Consider the following 13295-nt stretch of genomic DNA (forward strand, 5'->3'; position numbering starts at 1 on the left):
TTTCTGTTGTTGCTGGTTTAACCTAAAACAGGAAAGACTGTAGAAAGCAATAGCAGGTTTTAATATTTACCCTAAAAGAGAGTCTAGGATTGGAAAAGAAAAATAAAGCATGCAAGAGTTTGCGTAACAGCATTCAGCATCAAATTGTACAATTCGGTGCACCAATATAAAACAAATGTCTTATCTTACTAAACTACAAACCAGAAGGCCTTGCTGTTGTGACATAGTCACTGTTTCACAGGAGGAAACAGCTTGCTTATTTGCTTTGTTATATGATTTACAAATCTGAACCTCTGTGTAATTGTGTTATTTTGAGCAAAAAAGAAGGGTAAGAGAATTTCTTAATGACCCTCTTTGAACAGGGATGTAGGATGAGGCTTGTCACTCTTACACCTTTTGCATAGGAAGCTAGATGAGAGTTGTCCAACAGACCTCATCAGAATATGAGGATTGAGGACTTTAGTTTGGGTTTTGTCCCTCAGTCACATCATTTTCAGGTTTGTCATGATCCACAGCTGTCTTCAGTTCAGTTAATGACCCTCAGTCTATTTAAGTGTCTGTTTTTTTTAAGTTCTTCCTTGTCAGGTTATCTGCACTGTTCTGTTCAGTCACCATTTTTGTTTCTCTCTGGGTTTTGGTCACATTTTTAAGAAATATGGGACTTAAGAAGCATCAAGATAATACAAGAGGAACATTATACCACACTGTGTGGTCATATCTTGGCAAAATGTTATATTTTCAGGTGTTTTACCCTCTCTATTACCAAGTGTGACACACTTTTCCGCAGAGAAGATGTAATACAAGCATTGACTTATTCTTAATCAATGTGTCTTACCATCTTTTTTTGGCTGATAGTTATTAAAGGTCACAGAAACCTTGATGCAAACAGTTCAGACAATCTTTACACAACTGGATTGACTAGCAATAAAGCACTAGACTAAAAGAATACCGGATAATGTCTAAATTTTCTGTGTGTTTTATATATATATATTTTAAGTTCTTCCTACATAGCTGCTTGTGGTGACTTTGTTTATAATTTGGCACTTAAAAGGCAAATTTGAAATCATGTTAGTTAGGATGAGCATCCCAATAAACCGACTGTATTTGGCACATTCTGTAAAGTTTGGGTGTTATGAGATTCCAGATGGCCATCTCTCACTGTTTTCTTAATATTTTTTTTTATTCTGTCCGTAAAATTTTAAATAAAAAAATGTAATTCTTCACTTTTTAAGAATTCAAATTTTTTCTTTGAAAACTATCATAAATTTGAAACAGAGATGGTCCGTTTGCAGATGAACAATCTACTGTGTGTGTGTTGGTGGGTGGGGGCTGTGAGTCGGATTCAAATACACCACATAGTTTGTTTGTGTGTGTGCCTGTCTGAGGAAGCTTACAGCCTCTGCACTCATTTACTATCTCCTTGTTTGGTTTGCGGCAGCTCTGTGGTATGGGGTATAAAGCAGGCATCTGTCTGGATGTGAGGCGGGCTTGGCATGCTGCTCAACCCCCTGCAAGGCTGCATGAGGGTGGGATCAGTGTAGGAGTCCACCAAGATTCAGACAAGCAGTTTATACATTTTCAGTCCCAAACGGTGTCCTTTTGTTTCCGGATGTTTTCCTTTAATATTGTGTGTGTAGTGAGTCAGCCAAGTTGGAAGCAACACATCAGCACACACACTCACACCACAGTGGCCATAAGTCATACTTACTTGTACTCCAGTTAACAGCACCGAGGCTCTCTAGGATTAGTTCTTCTCTGAACTTTCAGTTTGACACAAGTCTGCAGAACCAACAGCTGTAATATGCAACACATGGTGCTCAGTATTTACCATTAAGGCTGTTGACCCTCTGCTGGGGACAGCGGGTACAACAAACAGTGAGAATATGATGAAACACTTGACGTTAGACTCTGATGTCACAGCAGGATTTACTACTGTTCATGGAGGAAGTCGGGTTGAGCTCAAACTGTTCAAAAAAGAAGTGTGGAACAAAATGGAGTGAATTGTTTGACATCTCTGCTGCCATTGTTGCCATCAGACAAAGGAAACCCTTATTTATTTCATCAATTTTTAAACTATTTTTGTTTTTTTCAATTAAAAGAAAAATAAATTATTTAAAAATATATTACTTACACTAATATAGACACATAAAAAGCTGTTGAGACCAAAACTTGCATTAGTTCAGAATGAAAATAGTTTAAAAAAATAAAAAGCTTTTTTAACAGTCTGAAACATCTTTTTATTTTTATTTATTTTTTCTCTTATCTGCTGACAAATTCTTGGAAAACTTGACAAATAAACCATAATATTTAACAAAAACTAATTCACTAGGTCAGATCTAGAATCACTTTTCTAGGGGTGCTAAAGAAAAGCACAAACAACCAAAGCATAAAGTTAAAATATGCATAATATGATGTATATTTTAACTATATAATATTAATATACATAATATTATATAACACAGTATACAGCCCAGAAATCCATATAAACAAATTAGTGAGGTTACTTAAGTAAACGTAGATTGAAACAATTACAGATTTGGGGTTTCAGTCTCAACAGGTTTTTTTCTTTTTTTTTTTTTTTTTCTTTAGACAGATTTTGAGCAGAATAAAACACATAAGACTGCCTTTTTCACCTATTTTTTAGAAATGTGTTTATATGTGTTTATATTCAAATCATTTGTTACATCATATAGAAGGGACTATTAAACCTTTTTTACTGATAAAAGTGAATAACACCATCAATACATCATTTTACCTGCATTTTTGTGCACAACAGAAAAAAAGAGTGCCAACAATAATTTTTAGGGAAACTGATCTTTATTGTGAATGCATTTATATATTGTAAAAATTGTGCGACAAAGACTGCGGTGAAGATCTGGTGGAAGTAGAAGCTGGTGGTCTCAGAAAGGACAGCACACTCCACATCCACTCATCCCACAGCAGCCACAGCAGAAACGACAGCCTGCAGCTCTGGCCTCACGCTTCTTCCTGATGTCATACAGCGTCTGGGACACACAAGAGGACACTGATCATCTGCAGCTTGATGCTTTCTCAGCTTCACACTATTCTAAAGAAAACGACATAACTCTCTTTCATTGACTTGTTGAGGTGAACTCACCTTCCATGAGGTCACTGGCATCTTGAGATCATCAGGAAGTGGACTGTCATCAGTCAGTGTTCCCTCCAGCTCATGGACCTTTCAGAGGATTTCATCCGTTCAGCAACAGCTTGACAGAATCAAGACTGAAGGACAGAATCCTTTCAATCAACTTCTTACCTCAGTGACTGGAACAGCAGAGCTCTCCTGAAAGCAGACAAATGTCAGAAGAACAGCCAGAGAAACTGCAGCAATGAAGCTCTTCATCTTTGGATGTTGGAGATGTTGGAGAAGATTCTCAGTCAGATTGCTCTAGAACTTGATGACTCTTGTCTCAGTTCTTCTGTCAAATGCTGGAACATGCAGACTCTGCAGATATTTATACTCCTTCTAGAAGCTGTTTCCTCATCAATAGCAGCAGCTGCTGAATCCAACAACTGAGCAGGTGATGCTGGGAAAGAAAGTCCAGCATTTCCCAACTCTGGACAAAACTGGAGTCAACTTCTGATTTTATTACATGTAGAAAAAGAAAAAACTGTGAGAATTTTTTAAACGGTCTTGTAATTTTTTCTGATTACTTTCAATAAAATAACCTGGAAGTTCTGACATTTTCATCATTATTTTTTATAATTTAAAAAAAAACTGTGAAAGAGACTGTAGCTGTTTTTTTTCTGGTAAAAAAAAAAAAAAATCAATGATTGAATAAATGTATGTTTTTCTGGTAACCACAGGGAAGGAAGGTCCAACATTTCCCAGCTCTGAGAAAACTGAAACACAGTTCTAGTTATTTGATGTAGAAACAGCTGAATTTACATAATTTATTAAAAATGGTTTTGACATTTTTAATAAATTTGACTTTAAATTACCTCCATATAAATGTGGAAAAACTCGTTTGAATCTGGAGGTGAAAACACTTGAATTAAGTTCAGCTGCTTGATTATCATTGTGTGGAAGAGAGGGCTGTTTGTTGCGTAATTTAGCAATTATTCCATTAACAATGTATTTCCGTTAAACTCAATGTTCATTTCAGATAATAATTGATGTTTATGCTCTTCTTTTTATCTATCAGAGGATCAAAACTAATATCCATAGAAATATCAACAATATGTTTTAATTTGTTGAAAGAATTTTCTTCTGTCCTGATTTTTACTCTTTTTCTTTTACATCAAAATGACATTTCAACATTACGGATCCTCAAAGGAACGATACTAAAGGAAAAATAACTGTGGAAAATGCAGGAGATTGACATAAAGTGTTTTACTTTGTGAAGAGTTCAAACATGTTCAAGTCTTTTTGTTCATATTAAACAGACGTGGTGAAATTGATTTGAATTAAACTCTTTCTTTGAAAAAAATCATTCTATTATTTTCATCTAGACAGTTTTGTGACACTAAAGAAAACTGTTTATTTGTGATACTTGTTGTAAAGGTTGTTGTCTGTTTTTGGCTGACGTTATTTGGGCGTATGTACGTGTGACCAGTAGAAAAGTGCTACAAAGTCATGCTGGTCACGCGTTATATGTACAACCAAGACGCACGTTGGTGCATTGCCTGCAGATATTTTAAATGTGTCCAAGGCTGGATTTTGTTGTTGGTTGCATGTTTTAAAAGTTACATTTAAAGTTAAATTCCCATCATCTGTCACCCTCCTATGTGTGTGAAATGTGTTCTCCACATTTGATCCATCCCCGGAGGAGCGGTGATGGCCCAGTCACAATGTCGGCGATCTGTCAGGTATTATGGCCCAGTCACAAATCAGTTGCGATGCGTCGGCGATGGGTAAAACTCGGGAAATTTGCACAAAATCTGGAGACAAATCTCACGATTTTGCACCCGTCGGAGGCGCTTTCTGGACGCCTGCGGCTTATCGCAGATATTTTAGGCATTGCCACACCCGTCGCGGTCCCCAACTTTGGACCTAAAATTTTAAGATTGCTCGCAAGATTTTACATGCATTTTGGGCATCCCAGACACAATCCCCGATGACCTACGGTACCCTACGATTCCATCGGAGGCGATCAGAGACAATATCTGCGAGCGTCTTTTCTTTTAATCCCCACCCCCCCCGGTCTCTGGCTACCTGTTTTTGCCCTTTCCCCTTTCCTCCTTCTTTCCCCTTTCCTCCTCCCCTTGGTCTTTTCGTCGTCGTTGACGATCACAGAAGGCGTACGAATCGTCGCAGGGCGCCTCCTATTCAGTCTGACGGTGCTGGAGACTAATCGCTGACATTGAATCTCAACCGGAATTTCCAATCCCACACAGAATCTTGCGACTAGTCTCAGATTATTCGGAGGACGCCTCCGAATGATCGGAGGGTATCATAAGTCATTGGAGATTGTGTCTGGGATGCCCAAAATGGGTGTAAAATCTTGCGAGCAATCGTTAAACTTTAAGTTCAAAGTTGGGGACCGCGCCGGGTGTGGCAATGGCTAAAAAATCTGCGACAAGCCGTGGGCGTCCGGAGAGCACCTCCGACGGGTGCAAAATCGTGAGATCTGTCTCAAGATTTTGTTCAAATTTCCCGGGTTTTACCCATCGCCGACGCACCACAACTGATTTGTGACTGGGCCATGAGCTGCAGAAACAGTCGCTCATTTTCTCGTTGAACTTTAACCATAATGACCTAAACCTTTCCTCTCGGTCCATGTGGCCAAGAAAAAAGTTCAGGACTGGCAGCACAGATTCTAAAAATAAAGTCTAGATGGACACTTTCTTGTTTTCCTTTTTCTTCTTTCTATTTTGAGGTTAGAAAAGTAGATTTATGGCTTCACAATTCACACGCTGAAATCTAATTTTCAATGTTTACTTTGATAATAGTGTGTTTAAAAATATTTTAATTACTAAAATCTAAAAGTAGCATGAATCAAATGTTAGTCACATTGAAAAACTAACAGGTTGAAACAGAAATGTTACTGAACAGATTTAGACTGTAAACCACGACTTTTGCAGAAATCTCACTGATATTCATGTAGCATTGCTCCAAAATCTTATTATCTTAAGAAACTATGTTGCCTTCTAAGTGTCCCTGGTTTGCTTTTCTTTACCTAATAAACTTGATTTTAAGATTTGCAATATAAAAGGAAATAACTAGAAAGATGTGGAATACAAACAGAATAAAGAGATGAAGAGAAACTGGGATTATTTCTGTGCTATTTGTTCTCTGGAGAAGTGAAACCAGCAGCACATGATAAAAAAGAAAAAAGACATGGGATTTTGTAGTTATTTATATTTATAACTTTATATAAATTTTAACTCATATTGTTACAGGAGAAGACTCAGGACTCCAACGTCACTCTAGAAGATTGGTTAAAGTGGTTTGTTCCCTTTACAAATTAATTAATTTGGGGCTTTTACTCTGAAGGAGCATCTCTAAGCCCCATAAATGACACTGTTAGATGGAAGTTTCAAGACGTTTACCAGAAGAATTTGTTTTTCTGTAAAAGAGGGGAATCATTCTGAATGTGGACTCACATGCTATCAATACATCTTATCTCATACACAAAATACTGCCTCCTAACAGAACGAAAATCCTTTTTTTGTTCACTTACATGCATTATTACTCATTAATCATTAAATAAATATATTAAAAACTGTAAATGTTGCACAGATAAATCCTGACTTTAAAGTTAAATCACCATCCAAACAGATTTGTTTATGACAAACTGATCTTTATTATGAATGCATTCATGTTATGGACATTCGTTTAATGAAAGACTGCGGTGAAGATCTGGTGGAAGTAGAAGCTGGTGGTCTCAGAAAGGACAGCACACTCCACATCCACTCATTCCACAGCAGCCACAGCAGAAACGACAGCCTGCAGCTCTGGCCTCACGCTTCTTCCTGATGTCATACAGCGTCTGGGACACACAAGAGGACACTGATCATCTGCAGCTTGATGCTTTCTCAGCTTCACACTATTCTAAAGAAAACGACATAACTCTCTTTCATTGACTTGTTGAGGTGAACTCACCTTCCATGAGGTCACTGGCATCTTGAGATCAGCAGGAAGTGGACTGTCATCAGTCAGTGTTCCCTCCAGCTCATGGACCTTTCAGAGGATTTCATCCGTTCAGCAACAGCTTGACAGAATCAGGACTGAAGGACAGAATCCTTTCAATCAACTTCTTACCTCAGTGACTGGAACAGCAGAGCTCTCCTGAAAGCAGACAAATGTCAGAAGAACAGCCAGAGAAACTGCAGCAATGAAGCTCTTCATCTTTGGATGTTGGAGATGTTGGAGAAGATTCTCAGTCAGATTGCTCTAGAACTTGATGACTCTTGTCTCAGTTCTTCTGTCAGATGCTGGAACATGCAGACTCTGCAGATATTTATACTCCTTCTAGAAGCTGTTTCCTCATCAAAAGCAGCAGCTGCTGAATCCAACAACTGAGCAGGTGATGCTGGGAAAGAAAGTCCAGCATTTCCCAACTCTGGACAAAACTGGAGTCAACTTCTGATTTTATTACATGTAGAAAAATATAAAACTGTCAGAATTGTTTTAATGGGTTTGTAGTTTTATCTAGTTACTTTCATGGAATTAACCTTGAAATTCTGTCATTTTTCCTAATTTTCAGCCCATTTATAAACCTGGGAGAGACTGTAGTTGGTTTGTCTGGTAAAAAGATAAAAAGAAAATCAATGATTGTATAAATGTATGTGTTTTTCAGGTAAACACAGGAAAGGAAGGTCCAACATTTCCCAACTCTGGACAAAACTGGAGCCAACTTCTGATTTTCTTACATGTAGAAAAAGATAAAACTGTCAGAATTGTTTAAATGGTTTTCAAATTTGATCTAATTACTTTCATTAAATAACCTGGAAGTTCTGACATTTTTAAATTAATAAACCTTAGAAAGAGATTGTAAAGAAAACGACATCATTCAGTAAAACAAACAAACAAAAAAATGATCACATTTCCCAACTCTGGAGAAAACTGAATCTAAGTTCTTGATTCAGAAAAAGCTGCAACTGTGAGATCTGTTTTAATGAGTTTGTTATTGGTATAAAAGCAGGAAGACATTTACAGTTTTTTTTTTGTCTTCCCTTTTTTTGCATTATTATTTCTGACTTTTTATTTTTTGCTTAAAAACAATAACATTTCATGGCTGAAATCTTCTTTTCTAATGTTTTAGTAATTAATTTTACAGTTTTTTTCCATAAGCCAAAACACATTTTCTGAAACATTAGACCAATTTAACCAAACACAATTTTCTAAATGTTTGCTAAATAAACAAAATACTTGACTCTTTAAGGTCAAAATTAAGACCCTGTTGTCACAGCTAACAAACACGCAGCTGTCACAACACACTACACAACAAAGCACTTGACACTGTTTGAAAAATGACTCATAAACAGAGAAAAATATAATTTTTAAGGTTTGTATTTATTTTTGGAGAAACAAATCTTCAATTGGGTTACAGTAAATAAATGGAGAACTTGGTGGAGGAAAACTTACATAAATGATTGGTTAGTGTTGAACTATTGTTTGAAGAGTAAACTTTAGTGCACACTGGCATTGTCCCAGACTACAACAAAATCTCCTCGTCATTTTCTTTTGAATTCTTTTGGAATGATACAGATTACAGTAACAACTTGAACCTGCTGAGTTGAAGGTTGACCTTTTGACCTCCTTCCCCCATGGTCATTCCATAAACCAACATATGGTCAATAACGATGGTTTGGATCTCATCAGAAACCTTGTTCTTCATCTGGGTCCAGGACTTGGTCTGGGTTTTACTCTGTTATCCATCTTTACTGTGAAAAGCTGCTTAGTTGTTCCAGAACTGTCTTTATATTCACTGTAGTTGATGAGCAACAAGTGTGTTCAGTTCTGATCAGTTGTGTGTTAGTGGTGATCGTTGTGTTAACCTTTTGCCTCTTGTGTGTTGCAAATGCCAACTGTGTTTTAAAAGTGAAAATGTGTCTTGAGTAGTGCAAATTGTGTGTTAACTGCAAATTGTGTTTTAGAGTGATGTTTTTGAGAAAAGAGTTAAAGCAGCTGATCAGCTGGTTTGAAGAATGACACTTAGTGTCTGTAGGAACCTGAGTCAGTCAGAATGATTTGCCTTGTACAAACAAGAAACACTTTAACACTTTTTTTTGGTAAAAGTATTTTAAAACTACTTCAGAATAAGAGCCCTAAATTATTTCATCTGGAGAAAAAAAATCACCGTAACTAGTCTTGAATCGTCTCCTGTAACAATGTGAATTACGTAAACGTAAATAATGACAAGATCTCATGTGTTTTCTTAAAAGTACAGAAATAATTCAGGCAGGTTTTATTCTTTACTTTGTTTTGTTTGTATCACAGATTCTTGGGATCTTTCTGATACTGATATGTCATTTTACTTTGAAAATCTTAAAACTAAGTCTATTAGATGAAAACAAAACAACCAATGAAACCAAAAAAGACAACATTGTTTCATTGAAAGATAACATTCAGGAGCATATATGATCTATTTCGGCTTCATGAATTTCAGTGGTTTATGCAGAAGTCCTGGGTTACAGTCTGAATGTGTTCAGTAACATTTTTGTCTAAATCTGTTAGTTTTTCAATGTGACTCTAACACTTGATTAATATTACTTTTAGATTTTAGTAATCAAATATTGTGTAAATACACTATTAACAAAGTAAACATTGAAAATCAGATTCAGTGTGTAAATGATAAAGACAAAAAAAATCTACTTTTTGACCTGAAAATAGAAAAAAAAAACATCCGTCTTTAGCAGCAAGTGGCAACAATTAACAATTTTCTTGAGTGTTAAAAAACATTTTAGTGTAAATCATAATTTTTTTTAATGAAAGAAAGAGTTTTCTTTCACACCAAAATAATCACGTCTGTTTAACATAAACAGGCATCAGAGGACAATTAGAGTGGTCAGGATCCAGACGAGGGTCGAGGCAGGCGGCAAACAATCAAGTTCGAAGACGAAGCAGGATCAGATTAACAGAAGATCAGATCAGGATCAGGATGGCACAAACAAGACTTCGCTAAATACTGCTGGAAGTGATTGCAGATGGAAAATGGCTGTGAGGCCTTTGGGAGTGACAACAGGGGCTGATGGGAAGTGTAGTGTGGAGATCCAGGAAGTGCTAGTACTCAGGTGGTGGATCCCGCTAATGGTAAGAGGGGGATACAGGGGGACCGATTCATGACAAGTTTACTGGGAAAACGTATTATTTATGCAAATACTGTTCAATTATCCAAAAGCAAACGTCGTCTCTTCCACACCGTAATATTCAAGTAGAATAAACTTTAATTCAAGTGTTTTCACTTCCAGATTGAGACAATTTTCCCACATTTATACAGAAGTAAATTAAGCACAGATTAGATTTTTAATGGAAAGAATTGCATTTTCATTTAAAACATTCATCAACAGCAGTGGCAGCTGTTTCTACATCAAATAACTAGAACTTGGTTTCACTTTACTCAAAGTTGGAAAATGTTGGACCTTCCTTCCCTGTGTTTACCTGAAAAACACATACATTTATACAATCATTGATTTTCTTTTTATCTATTTACCAGACAATAACAACTACAGTCTCTCCCAGGTTTATAAATGGGCTGAAAAATTAGGAAAAATGGCAGAATTTCAAGGTTAAGTCCATGAAAGTAACTAGATAAAACTGCAAGCTCATTAAAACAATTCTCACATTTGCAGCTTTTTCTACATGTAAGAAAATCAGAAGTTGGCTCCAGTTTTGTCCAGAATTGGGAAATGCTGGACTTTCTTTCCCAGCATCACCTGCTCAGTTGTTGGATTCAGCAGCTGCTGCTTTTGATGAGGAAACAGCTTCTAGAAGGAGTATAAATATCTGCAGAGTCTGCATGTTCCAGCATCTGACAGAAGAACTGAGACAAGAGTCATCAAGTTCTAGAGCAATCTGACTGAGAATCTTCTCCAACATCTCCAACATCCAAAGATGAAGAGCTTCATTGCTGCAGTTTCTCTGGCTGTTCTTCTGACATTTGTCTGCTTTCAGGAGAGCTCTGCTGTTCCAGTCACTGAGGTAAGAAGTTGATTGAAAGGATTCTGTCCTTCAGTCTTGATTCTGTCAAGCTGTTGCTGAACGGATGAAATCCTCTGAAAGGTCCATGAGCTGGAGGGAACACTGACTGATGACAGTCCACTTCCTGCTGATCTCAAGATGCCAGTGACCTCGTGGAAGGTGAGTTCACCTCAACAAGTCAATGAAAGAGAGTTATGTCGTTTTCTTTAGAATAGTGTGAAGCTGAGAAAGCATCAAGCTGCAGATGATCAGTGTCCTCTTGTGTGTCCCAGACGCTGTATGACATCAGGAAGAAGCGTGAGGCCAGAGCTGCAGGCTGTCGTTTCTGCTGTGGCTGCTGTGGGATGAGTGGATGTGGAGTGTGCTGTCCTTTCTGAGATGACCTGCTTCTACTTGGATTGTGCACCAAATCAACCTTGGACAAGCAAATGTGCAATAAATGAATACAGGAACAATAAAGTTCTGTTTCTCACAAATGAATTTGTGTTTGGATTTTGTTTCTCAGCATTTGTTAATGGGCTTTATTTAGGTATTCTTTTTGTTTCACCTTCACTTTTATGATTGTTTACACTCTAAAATAAAAAGATTCACACAATTTGCAAAATTCTACTCCAAGGAGCACATCACTGCCACAGGATCAAAAGACCCCCCCCCGTCTAAATTAAAGAATAGCTGTTATGCTGGCAGAGCAGACTCTTCCTGGAGGGGGCGGTTCACATCGTGCTGACGTCAGCACAATACGACCCGCTCATTTTTGTGGGTATGGGAGGGGCTACTGCAGATAGCGCAGATTTTTAGAGGATTACTCTAAAATGCATGAGCAGATCAAAAAACACTTTTGTCTTTGGTAAAAGTGCTTTGAAATTCCTTCAGAATAAAAGCTCTAAATTACTTCATCTGTTTAAAAAAAATAAAATCACCTTAACTAGTTCTTAAGATTGAGGCTGGGGTCCCGAATCTTCTCCTGTAACAATTTGAATTACTGAAACATAAATAACTACAAGATTTTCTGTCAGTTTTCTCATTGTTATTATTTGCTGCTGACTCCACATCTCTAGCGATCAAAAAGTACAGAAATAATTCAAAGAGGTTCATTCTTTACTTTGTTTTATTTGTATCACATATCTTTGATATGGTTTTTAATTTGTAGGATCTTTAAACCAAGTCTTTTAGAGAAAAGTCAGCTAGAGAAACTCAAAAGACAACAGTGTTTCAGGAAAAGATCAAATTCTGGAGCATTGATGATCCATTTCTGCTTCATGAATTTCAGTGGTTTATGCAGAAGTCGTGGTTTACAGTCTGAATGTGTTCAGTAACATTTCTGTCTCAATCTGTTAGTTTTTCAATTTGACTCTCTGACATTTGACATTACTGTGAGATTTCAGCCATTGAAATTCTTAAATTAAGCACACTATTATCAAAGTAAATATTAAAATGACATTTTAGTGTGTGAATAATGAAGCCATAAATCTCCTTTTTGACATGAAAATATCAAAAAGAACTTTAGTAATAAGTGGCAACAATTACAAATTTTCTTGAGTGTAACAAAATTGTCTGAGTGTAAATAATTGAAGTGTTTTTGTCAAAAGAATCTTCTTTCTTACCAAATAAACCATGTTTGTTCAACATAAACATTAAGATGTGAACATTTTTGAACAGTTGACAGATGAAAATACTTAATATAAATGTTTTCTCTATTTACTTCAGTTACTTTTCTATTGTTATTGTTCCTTTGAGGGTCTGTAATGTTTAAGTGTCATCTTGATGTAAAAGATAACAAGAAAAAATTCAGGACAGAAGAATATTTTTAAATAAACAAAAACTTATGGTTGTGATCCTCTGTAGATAAAAAAGTAACAGCATATAGACGAATATGTGGCATGAAAATTGAGTTTACTGGGAAAAGATAATATCGAGCAAATATTGTTGAACTATCCAACAACAAACGGCCGTCTGTTCCACACATTGATTTGATTTGATTTATTCATTTACACGCATGAAATAGGCAAAAAAAATAAAAATAAAAATACAAGCAAAAGGAAAAAATACAAAAGTAAAATCATGTGATGGTGTGTTATGGAAACCCTTTTGGTTTTATTCAAGATGGTAACACACCTCTGTCAAAAAAACAAAATAAAATACAGTAATTAAACAAAGAGAACTAAATTTAACAATCTAATGTTCATTT

General features: G+C 36.4%; 3 protein-coding genes across 3 annotated transcripts; 1 reads left to right on the forward strand and 2 right to left on the reverse strand.

Moving 5' to 3' along the window:
- Positions 1-2798: 2798 nt before the first annotated feature.
- LOC112141111 (hepcidin) lies at positions 2799-3464 on the reverse strand. Its single transcript, XM_024264166.2, has 3 exons — positions 3278-3464; positions 3119-3196; positions 2799-3005 (listed from the first exon to the last, which is right to left on the reverse strand). Exons 1-3 carry the CDS (start codon positions 3362-3364, stop codon positions 2901-2903), a joined length of 270 nt encoding a protein of 89 aa, XP_024119934.1. The 5' UTR covers positions 3365-3464; the 3' UTR covers positions 2799-2900.
- Positions 3465-6743: 3279 nt separating this feature from the next.
- On the reverse strand, positions 6744-7413 carry LOC112141109 (hepcidin). The gene is made up of 3 exons (XM_024264164.2): positions 7226-7413; positions 7067-7144; positions 6744-6953 (listed from the first exon to the last, which is right to left on the reverse strand). The coding sequence occupies exons 1-3, from the start codon at positions 7310-7312 to the stop codon at positions 6849-6851; spliced, it is 270 nt and encodes an 89-aa protein (XP_024119932.1). The 5' UTR covers positions 7313-7413; the 3' UTR covers positions 6744-6848.
- A 3509-nt stretch (positions 7414-10922) lies between these two features.
- LOC112141100 (hepcidin) lies at positions 10923-11587 on the forward strand. Its single transcript, XM_024264157.1, has 3 exons — positions 10923-11107; positions 11189-11266; positions 11380-11587. The coding sequence occupies exons 1-3, from the start codon at positions 11021-11023 to the stop codon at positions 11482-11484; spliced, it is 270 nt and encodes an 89-aa protein (XP_024119925.1). The 5' UTR covers positions 10923-11020; the 3' UTR covers positions 11485-11587.
- The last annotated feature ends 1708 nt before the right edge of the window (positions 11588-13295 follow it).

Source organism: Oryzias melastigma, unplaced genomic scaffold (assembly GCF_002922805.2).
Source record: "Oryzias melastigma strain HK-1 unplaced genomic scaffold, ASM292280v2 sc00205, whole genome shotgun sequence".
Classification (NCBI taxonomy): domain Eukaryota; kingdom Metazoa; phylum Chordata; class Actinopteri; order Beloniformes; family Adrianichthyidae; genus Oryzias; species Oryzias melastigma.

What these genes read in the sequence shown, in the direction of transcription:
- LOC112141111 (XM_024264166.2), bottom strand. Translation starts at nt 3,364, where the DNA reads ATGAAGAGCTTCATTGCTGCAGTTTCTCTGGCTGTTCTTCTGACATTT. An exon ending in CTGCTGTTCCAGTCACTGAG is followed by an intron (nt 3,197 to 3,277) that starts GTAAGAAGTTGA and finishes ATCCTCTGAAAG; the next exon opens with GTCCATGAGCTGGAGGGAAC. An exon ending in TGCCAGTGACCTCATGGAAG is followed by an intron (nt 3,006 to 3,118) that starts GTGAGTTCACCT and finishes TGTGTGTCCCAG; the next exon opens with ACGCTGTATGACATCAGGAA.
- LOC112141100 (XM_024264157.1), top strand. Translation starts at nt 11,021, where the DNA reads ATGAAGAGCTTCATTGCTGCAGTTTCTCTGGCTGTTCTTCTGACATTT. An exon ending in CTGCTGTTCCAGTCACTGAG is followed by an intron (nt 11,108 to 11,188) that starts GTAAGAAGTTGA and finishes ATCCTCTGAAAG; the next exon opens with GTCCATGAGCTGGAGGGAAC. An exon ending in TGCCAGTGACCTCGTGGAAG is followed by an intron (nt 11,267 to 11,379) that starts GTGAGTTCACCT and finishes TGTGTGTCCCAG; the next exon opens with ACGCTGTATGACATCAGGAA.
- LOC112141109 (XM_024264164.2), bottom strand. Translation starts at nt 7,312, where the DNA reads ATGAAGAGCTTCATTGCTGCAGTTTCTCTGGCTGTTCTTCTGACATTT. An exon ending in CTGCTGTTCCAGTCACTGAG is followed by an intron (nt 7,145 to 7,225) that starts GTAAGAAGTTGA and finishes ATCCTCTGAAAG; the next exon opens with GTCCATGAGCTGGAGGGAAC. An exon ending in TGCCAGTGACCTCATGGAAG is followed by an intron (nt 6,954 to 7,066) that starts GTGAGTTCACCT and finishes TGTGTGTCCCAG; the next exon opens with ACGCTGTATGACATCAGGAA.